The sequence below is a fragment of the Morone saxatilis genome, unplaced genomic scaffold, assembly GCF_004916995.1.
Source record: "Morone saxatilis isolate NCDOM2014 unplaced genomic scaffold, NCSU_SB_2.0 Contig5, whole genome shotgun sequence".
NCBI lineage: Eukaryota > Metazoa > Chordata > Actinopteri > Moronidae > Morone > Morone saxatilis.
Window position 1 is genome coordinate 19,321,998 of NW_023340095.1, and position 9,877 is coordinate 19,331,874.

General features: G+C 38.0%; 2 protein-coding genes across 2 annotated transcripts in view; both read left to right on the forward strand.

The window, feature by feature from the left end:
• Positions 1–1,964: 1,964 nt before the first annotated feature.
• si:dkey-83m22.7 (uncharacterized protein CFAP97D1) lies at positions 1,965–7,483 on the forward strand. Its single transcript, XM_035676780.1, has 7 exons — positions 1,965–2,067; positions 5,461–5,611; positions 5,739–5,838; positions 5,990–6,070; positions 6,242–6,360; positions 6,498–6,684; positions 6,861–7,483. The coding sequence occupies exons 2-7, from the start codon at positions 5,565–5,567 to the stop codon at positions 7,140–7,142; spliced, it is 816 nt and encodes a 271-aa protein (XP_035532673.1). The 5' UTR covers positions 1,965–2,067; positions 5,461–5,564; the 3' UTR covers positions 7,143–7,483.
• Positions 7,484–7,636: 153 nt separating this feature from the next.
• The window catches only part of cdc16 (cell division cycle 16 homolog (S. cerevisiae)), an 11,291-nt gene continuing 9,050 nt past the window's right edge, over positions 7,637–9,877 (forward strand). Inside the window, exons 1-5 of the mRNA XM_035676927.1 lie at positions 7,637–7,841; positions 8,025–8,079; positions 8,382–8,479; positions 8,631–8,669; positions 8,792–8,932. Of these exons, the coding sequence (XP_035532820.1) occupies positions 7,794–7,841; positions 8,025–8,079; positions 8,382–8,479; positions 8,631–8,669; positions 8,792–8,932 (381 nt within the window). The 5' untranslated portion in view covers positions 7,637–7,793. The remainder of the gene's footprint in view (positions 7,842–8,024; positions 8,080–8,381; positions 8,480–8,630; positions 8,670–8,791; positions 8,933–9,877) is intronic.

Genomic DNA, 9,877 nt, shown 5'->3' on the forward strand with positions numbered 1-9,877 from the left:
TGATTCTGATTCTGATTCTGTTGGGCTCTATTCACTGTCTTTATCCTGTACATCTTGTACAGATAGTAGAAGTCACTTTAACAGCAAGGATAATAGATTACCTTACTGCAGTACTTGCACAAGAAAATATACAAGTAGGTGGACAATAAATTTGATACCATCAGGTTATTTTGAGTGTCAGGCATGAGGTGGATGTTCAGATGTAATTTATAAACAGATAATGCCTTTAAAAAGGCTTTTTTTTCTCCCTTCAATGTTTTGAACTGCTTCATGTTGTACATTTTGCCTTCCATAGCCTGCATGGATGGATAGTGGTATTCTTACTACACACATTCACTGGTGTATTTCTCTTATGATATAGTCACAAAATGTGCTTTTGAAGCTTTTGTTGTTTTTGAATGAACGTACCACTGAAATTCTCATTACCCTTTCCATGACAACATACAGTAGCTCTTAAATGCAACGCTGTTCAGCAAGTGTCATATTTCAGATTTCTGAGAATCTTGAAAGCACCTGAACACAAGTCAGCAGTAGACTTTTCAGATCTTACATATGCAGAATATGGCATTAGCTCAAGTCTTTGAAGTTTATTTTCATACATTCAAAAGTCTATAACATGATTGTATGCTCTAGAAAATGTCAAGAATATGTCCTAAATTCTACATAATATACAGAACACTATGTAGCTCAAAAACAAAAAATTGATTATCAAAATAGTTGACTAATCGACTGATTGTTGCAGCTCTATTAAAAATGTATCATTCTTCTTGTCATTTGTATTACACAGGTTAAAAAACGGTGGTAAGCATATGACTTCAGGCTTATATCACCATCACATTGAAGCTTTGAAAGATTTAGAAAATCTTAAGAAGGAGACAGAGCGTAAAAACACACACAAGGCAAAATTGGCTCACTACTAAACAACAAAACAATGAGCATTATCCTGTCAGATACATGATAATGAGTTTGTTTTTTTGCAGGTTTAAAACCAAGAGACAAGGACAAGGGATCTTGCCAGTAACCAAGAAGCTGAGATGTTCAGTAGGGGTGAAGTTGCCAAGGGAAACAGGAGAACATTTATAGTTGTGAACAAAACTGAGGTTACATTTAAGAGAACAAATCCAAGCATAAATCTACGTTTGTGTTATCTTTCTGCAGTCGATTAGTCCGGCATGTTACTGTACTGGCCCTCACTCTGCCTAATTTGTTACCCTCATAACTCATTCCACTGTTACATAACAGCACTGTGGTTCTTTTTTAACTTGTAAAGACTGCATCTTTCATTATTTATACCCTTTCATAGCGCAGATCTAGCTGGGATATAGGCCTGTATGGGTTTGAGTATTAAAATGGGGCAAACTTCCTGCATTCAGGAGGAAGTGCAGCATGTGTGCGCCAAACTGTCATCAAAAGAGCCACTTTTAGAGGGATAAAGCCTATTTCCAAGTCAAAGCATCCATTCCTCTGTAGCTCAGCAGCATTAATGGAGCAGCAGGGCTGAGAGTATAGTGCCTCAGAGTCGTTACCTATTCTACCATCCATTAGCTGAAAATTGTGTTGACTTTAAAACTACTTTCTATAAATCAAGTGAGAAGGGTTTTCAGATTTTATTAGAGTTAACGTTTTGTCACTGTTAACCAGGGGAACTCTATACGTTGGGTTTAGGTTTTTGCACAATGAAAGGAATAGGTGAGGGGGAGAAAGAAGGGATGAAAGCACTCCCACGTAATAGTCAAACATCAAAGATTGACGTTGTGTTTTCTGCATTTACTCATGATTAAAGACAATGTACAGCATTCTCTGTCATACTAGATAATGGCAGAACAGGGTCAACTCCAAAAAGAAAAAGAAGTAAGTTGTGTGCCTAGAGATGTCTCTAATGTCTGTTTCTATTTTTAAAAAGGTCACGGCGGTGTTAGTAATGCTTCATCAACACCAATCTGATAGATGATCACTGAGTGGAGTGAAGAGAAGAGAGCTTTAAAAGGGTAGAGAAGAGACCTGTTGGCAAGCGCTTCCTGGACTGTTCACAAGGCATCGCTTTTTTGGGGCCTGTGGATCTGAAAGGTATGAATAAAGTGCTACATTTGAGCCAACTAACTGTAATAAATATGCAGTGAAAATGAAGGTTTAATTGTTCCAACAAAACCATGTTCTGCCATATTTCTGGTGTGACCTAAGACGGACAGCACTAGATAAATCAACAAAAGTCTTTTTAGTAAAAGAGCTCCTTGATTGTAGGTGTCAGCTCAGTAATCCTAACAAGCAGGCTAAGAGCCAGGTTCTTCTCATGGGTCCCGTTACCGTAGTCACTTTCCATCACACAGATTTAAAAAAACAACAAAAACGTGATCCTGACCTTGGGGAAATGCAGAAAACTCCTGCTGATGTCATTGTGGTTTTGGCCACAGGCGTAGACTAGAAAATATGAGCTCTGGGGGAACTGGCCAACAGGGGAGACGGTGCTTCTGTTATGTGGACATGGATATGTCATTTCCTTTCCTGGATTGCTTATGAAAGCAATGTACTATACTATTGGTCGGAATGGTGATCGAGTTGGATAATCTGAGGTGCTGGAATAACATGAGAATAATGTAACTAAATGATTTTTTATTTTTTTTTGGGAATTGTCTTTTTACCCTTTTCAATAGCAATAGTTTTTATTTCTCCTTCCTTATCTTTTTTACATTACATCATTTCCATTACACATGGCTTCATCTGAAAACCACTACACACGTTTACACACACAAACACCTTTTCTGTTATGTTGATATGTGATCCGATTTTGCTGTACTTCCTCTGTCCCGAAGAGACCGTCTTTCTTTGCACTTATTCCCACAGTGCAATGGAAGCTCCACCAGTGACTTCCCTGGAACTGGTAGCATCCCCTGCCATTCTGAAGAGGACATGAAAACAAGCTTCATTATCTTAAACACATCATTATCTTGATTCTTAATTGATGATGATACTTACAGAACCTACAAAACGTATTTGACTATTTGGGGATTTTTCACCACATTCATTCACAGTGAATATAACTGGGATTTCTGGCAGTGATAAACAGAAAAAAACAGGTCTCTACATAATATTAGACACACAATAATTAATTGACTACTTTCCTCTTTTAAATTGTGATTAAGATTAGAGGTTAGAGGTTGTTGTTAGAGGTGGTGGTGGTGAGTAACCAAGGTGTGACAGTGGGGTTTTTTTTGTTAAACAATGAAAGGACTACCCACTCTTATATTTAGTTTCCTGGCAAAAAAATTACTTCATAAATACAAAGAAACATTCTAGACAAAATCACGTCAAGTTAACTGAAAAGTACCAATCAGGGAAAAGATACAAGAACATTTCTGAGGCACTGAATAGACCTCTATGTCAAGTAAGGTCAATCATGAAAAGGAAAAGAGTCACAGCTGTAAATCTGTCGAGAGCAGCCTATAGTCAGCAGCATTTGTGTGAGAAGGATACTAGTGAGGCCACCAAGAGACCTGTGGGGACTATCTTGTTGGCCACAAGGTTCTGTGCATACAACAAGTTCCTTTTCCGTATGGAGTTTGCATTTGTTTGTTTCCTTTAAGTGCACCAGTTTCTGCAGACCAAAGGCATGCACGTTATGTGAACGACAGTAGAGACTCTTTATTTCCCAAAGCTTACCAAGTGCGTGCTAGGATCGGCTCCAGCACCCTGCAAACTTATGCATATATAGCTAATATATAAAATCAGTTGTCTGGTGTAAGCCAAAGACATCAGTTCAGATGTGCTAACAGGATGCAGACCTATTGACATAGACTAAAGCCTGTAACTGCTGCCACACATGCCTCTATTTAATATTGACCTGAAAGCAGGTGAATACGTCTGCAGTCAGTTATTTTGTGTTCTCAACTCACAGAGATTCATATTCACTTTGAAGTTTTATTTCTGTTGATCAAACAAATCTTAATTACAGAACATTGTGATACACATAAACATCGGTCATTTCTATAGGTACACATAATAAAACCATTTAAAATCGGTTTTACAGGCACAGTGCATGTGATTTTTGCAGTTTCCCCATTTGGGACTCTGCTACATACAAAGAAGTATTCTTTTTTAAGTGCAATAGAAAAAGGAATCACAAAGGATGAATTTGGGAGATCGAAGTCCCTATTTTATCACCCTGGTATGTGCCATCTGTCCCGTCAACACATCTGCTCTTACAACAAAGTCACAAATTGGACTGGAAGCGTTTTATTGCCTATAATTCATTCATGAGATGTGATAGCACTTGTGGGAACAATTAATTGGCTTGTGAGGGCATCTGTGGGAAAATGTCAGACATGAAGAATCGCCCTTTGCCGTGGCAGCTTTACAACAAATCCTACAGCTATACACAACTGCATTATTCTATACTCTATATATATAAAACTAAACATGTGCAATTATTTGTTAACATTGTTTGCATATCAATAGCTGGCTGCACAGGTAATGCATATGTAGGTATTACATATTAATATTCATTAATATTCATTTTACCAGTCCTTAAAAAGCATACTGAATCTTGTTGTACTGATCATTAAATTCAGTTTATCATGGTGTACGAAAAAGCATGACATAATGATCTATTAGAGTTTAATCTATTACAGTTTCATGAGTGCTTTGGTTGTTCATTCTGGCGTGGGATTTGAATTATTAACAGTTGTGATCTCAGTTGCACCAAAAATCATCATGGCCAACTCTAGTCAGTAGGGGGGAGTGTTGTAATATAGATGTTCATTCATGAAGTCATATCACCTCAAAGAGATTCATTCAACCAATCTATGACAATTGTGTTCCATTGTGTTGTACTATCTCAAACATAGGGTACTTCACATGATAACATAATTTAACATGATACCATAGCGTAGTATTCAGTGCTATGTGGTATATGTATTCAATTTAATTGAGTGTAGTTTTATAAGTTTAAACTTCATTTTCCACATTCATTTTTATTTCATAATCAGGCGTGGTGTGTAGTTTCTGTGTGTCTTCTATAAACTGCGTTTGTGCTGAGTGTGTCACTTTAAGTTGCTCTGAGGCTAAGTTTCCAAGTAACTGTTACCAAGGCTGTAATTGTCTGCATGCAACAAGAAATACAGGAAGCCTGCATTGATTCAATCCTGTCAAGTTTTCATAATGCAATATTCTAAGCAAGTTTAAGTCTGATCAGTGTTCAAAAATTTGCGTCACTTTTTTATTGTCGTTGCAGGAATGAACAGTTTAAAACAGAATGAGCACATTTCGAAAACAGTTTGTATACCAGCTTTTTTTCAGCTTTCAGCTGTGAAACGGCGTCTTCACACAGCAGCTCATTTTACAATCGCTCTCTCCACAGTCTTCTCACTAATTAGCCTATCTCTATGCCTGTATGCCTTTCTCTGTGTGGAACTTGCTAAACAAGCACATCGTTTGAAACCATTCATTCATCTCCGCTCTCTTCAGCTGCTGTCATGGCAACCATGTATGACTGGCAGAAAACAGACCACAGTCTCTGAGCTCCAGTCAACCTGGACGCTTCAGAGCATGAACCACACTCTTATGGGGAGATGAAGAGTTGTGATATGGAGACACCAGGGCAGCTGCATACTGTGAGGTGAGTTAGAGAGGGACTAGGTTTGCTAGCATACCACTAATGCAAAATTATACATAATTAAAAATGCATGTGTTTGTTTATGGTGACTTGTAGTACTGCATCTTTGTTTATTGTTTGGTCTTGATAGGACTATGACGCATCAAGCATATCAACCCCTGCTTCCCTCTGGAAACAAATATCTGCAGCAGAAATGGGACATGGCTTCATATGATTTACACAGGGGAAAGGTCAGGAGAAACGTTTACCTTGGTTTGTGAAGTGACTTAATAACTTGCCTCAAGCTTTCGTTCTAGTCACACACCAACCAAATGAACCTTTTTTTTTCCAGCCACTTTATCACCATTAACTGCCTTATACAATGTTTTCTTTTCTCCTAAGGTGAAGTCAGCAAAACCAACAATAAACACGACTCCACCAAAGACCTATGACCACCTGACTCTCAGGCTGAAAAAACTAAAGGTTGCTGTTTTAGCTCTCATGGTTTTACCTCAAGTCACAGCCAATTTTTCAGCAATGAAACCATCCAGTGGTGTGCAGTAAATATAAGAATGTTGTTGTTTTTTACCTCAGTTAGAATATAAATGTTGTAGTGTAAATACTCTGTTATTGATCATATGTTATTATATTTAGCTTGAAGAGGAATGGACAACGAAGATTCAGAGGGAAAACAATATGCTTATGGAGAAAATATCACGCATCATGAGGACGACTGGAGGAGTTGACAACAGGAATTATTATGACAGAAAAAGGTTAGCTGAGGTTGTGGCAGAACGATTGGTATAAAAATATATATTTAAGTCAGGCAACAAGTTGTTTTGCCAAGAAATAAGGTGGCCCTTGAAACTAAAAACCCAGTTGTGAAGCCTGTGTTTACTGTTCATTGTAGCCTTGGCAAGGAGAAGCGACAGCTGGAGTTGCTCCGTATTACCAAGGAGAATCAAATGATCCTCTTCCGTCTGAGCCAATGCAGGCCTCACTATAATGTGAGGAGCTGGCATGAGGACTGGCTCAAAACTCTCAAGGTGATGGACAGCATCGCACGTTACCCACGAGAAAGATCAAATCAGCAAAAGGTTACATTATTTTCTTCTTTTTTAGATAAAGTAACATTACTGCTGTGGTTCATTTATCAAGCACAATCAGTAACTTCTGCAATCTGGATACTATGATGTCAGTATCACAATGATCTCATAAACTGTATCATATGATCTTTCTTGTATACCACAATAAAGATGTGTCTCAATACCAGGGACAAGAAAACCCCATCAGAAAGTGCAGTGACTGTGATAAAGAACAAAAGATCAGAGCTGATTCAACAACACAGAGCCCTGCAAGCAACATGGCCACTGGTAAAGCACGAAAAATGAAAAGTGAAAAGGGGAAAGAAACCAGCGAGAAAGACGGTACAAGAACGGAGATGCAGCAGGACAGTGTGACATACCCGGCCCCTGAACCAAATCTACATGGGAAACCCATTTCACCTGGTCCACCTGGTTCTTCTGACAGTACAGCGGATAAACCTCAATGCTGAAACTTTTTCCTCTCCTGGTGGATCTGAAACGCCACAACACTCAAGGATAAGACTGCAAGTCCTATGGGGGGTTAAAATGGCAAAGTCAAGTTTTTCTGCACACTAAAGAGACTGTTAGTTCCACATTTTTTGAAAAGGGCAGTCTTAACACCAGAGAAACTCTACCTAGATACTGTATGGTACTTATATGATCTTTGGTACTAGATAGTCTAAAATCTGTTGTCAGTTGTAGTATTTGTATTTGCTTTGTACTGAGATACATTTATGAACTCAATATCTCTGTGGAAGATGTGATATTCACAGACAGAATGATAAACTATTTTAATGTTTCTTTCATAACAACAAATAAAAGAATAAAGAAATTAAATAAATGTATTTTTTTTTTTTATATTTATAACATTATTTTACAGTTAGACACAGCTAGCGAAAGTGAAAAAGACAAAGAGTTAATGCGGAACTGTGTATCCAGTATGAGTTTCCTTACGGCACGATTTTGTAGCACACTCCTTGCAGAAAGAAGCCGCGGATTTGATTTTACGCAGCTAGCAAGCTAGCACGTACTGTTTTGTGCACTGTTTGATACCCTGTTTTCCCTCTCTATAAGAATGACACACTTTTGATAGTCAGAGCAGTAATAAAAAAAACCTCAAAATGAATCTCGACAGACTTCGAAAGCGGGTCCGGCAGTACATTGACCAGGTAAGATTTCTGACTTATTTCTGTATCGCTAGCTAATGCTAGCTTGAGAGCAAACCTGGCGTCAATGGTAAGAAGCCTTCATAGTTTAGCTTCTGGCTAAGTTCAAGCTATCACCCAGCCAGGCAGACACAGCAACACATAGACATTTGAGTGATGTTTGCCCTGTTTTGTGTGTATTTACAGCAGCAGTATCAAAGTGCTCTCTTTTGGGCCGACAAGATAGCGTCCCTTTCTCACGGTGAGTGGCTGCCGTTACTACTGTTCATGACTAGCCTAGCTAATGATCCTCCCAATCTGTCACCCAGAGGAACAAAGCGTATGTTAGTATGACTGGTGTTTTATAGGGATATTATTTCTGTTCCGGTCTGTTTGTTATTGTTAATGTGCCATCACAACTGAAAATAAACTTTTTACCAGTGGTTAGGGAGGATGAAACAGTAACGTTAGCCTGCCAACAGCCTGCCTGATGATGTTTAGCCTGTAAGTGATAACTCTCTATCGGCAGAAATGGATAACCCTAACTGTTTGTTTGGCATTCAGAGGATCCCCAGGATATCTACTGGCTAGCTCAGTGCCTTTATCTGACCTCACAGTACCACAGAGCCTCCCACGCCCTCCGTTCACGAAAACTTGACAAGGTAACTGCAAGTTATGTGTAAGTTGACGATATGTACAAAGCTATGTGCTGGGAAGTGAATATTTATGACTCAAGGATCCGTTTAAGATTTTGTTATGTGTTTGAATAAAGATTATTCCAGTCTGAAACAACACTTGTCTTTTCGCACACAGTTGTACGGAGCCTGTCAGTATCTTGCTGCTAGGTGTCATGTGAGTAACTGTAAAATGCATCAGTTCTAAACCCTCCTATACGTGTTTGTACGCTGTATAACATTATCTCCAGAAAACCTGACAGATATTGTTCATGATTTACAATGTTCTGTCTTGTCTAGTATGCTGCCAAAGAGTTCCAGCAGGCCTTGGATATCCTGGATGCAGAGGAGCCAGCTAGTAAGAAGCTGCTGGACAGGAGTCTGAAAGAGGACAACGGGACACCGGAGTCAACCAGGGATTGGGACATGTCCCCTGCCTCTGTACGTTTATGCTGCTACTGAAATATAATATACTGAATACTGAATCGGAATCAGCTTTATTGTCCTGCAGGTTTTCACATACAAAGGCGCTTGATTCGTTAGTGTTGTGTACTCGAATATTATTAGTGAGCATTCTGTCCAACACCACCCACGCCGCCTATATCTTTTGTTTAATGCTGTTGTTTGACTTTTCAAACATGTGCAGTTCCACTTTCCACAATGACTTCTAGTACATTTTTATTTACTTTGTTGGTACAAGTGATACTCGCACACTGTGCCACATATGTAGTCCCTATAAATTCCTTAATTTTCACGTGTTTAGAAACAAACATTAGCATTGTTTCTTTTTTCTTTAATTAAAAAAAAAACAATAGTTAACCTCGTGCATCAACAGATTGGCGTAGGGTTTAGTTCCTATTCACTGCAAAACACAAGTGGTCATTAATGCTAGCTAGGTAGCAATCACAAACAAACTTAAGATTGAAAAAAAACTACATCTTATTAACTAACAATTAGATATCCTTTTCACCCGTAATAGTCACTTATGAGGTCATTGTTTTTATTTCAACAACAAATGTATGTTGTTGCCTGCAGGAGGAGGCACAACCACACTTTCAATATATACAACACCATTGCTTCAAGTTGTAGCAAAGAAATAACAAAACTATGCTGTTTACATGCTTGCTAATTTTTTAAAATTATTATTATATACTTATACTATTATACTATATATATATATATAGTGTGTGTGTGTATATATGTATATATGTATATGTGTGTATATATATATATATATATGTATATGTATATGTATGTATGTATATGTATATGTATATGTATAGGTATATAAGGGCTATTATATGTATATGTGTACGTAGTGTAGGTATAATAGTATCGTATATATGGTGATATGTGTATATATGTATAACTATGACTATATATTAT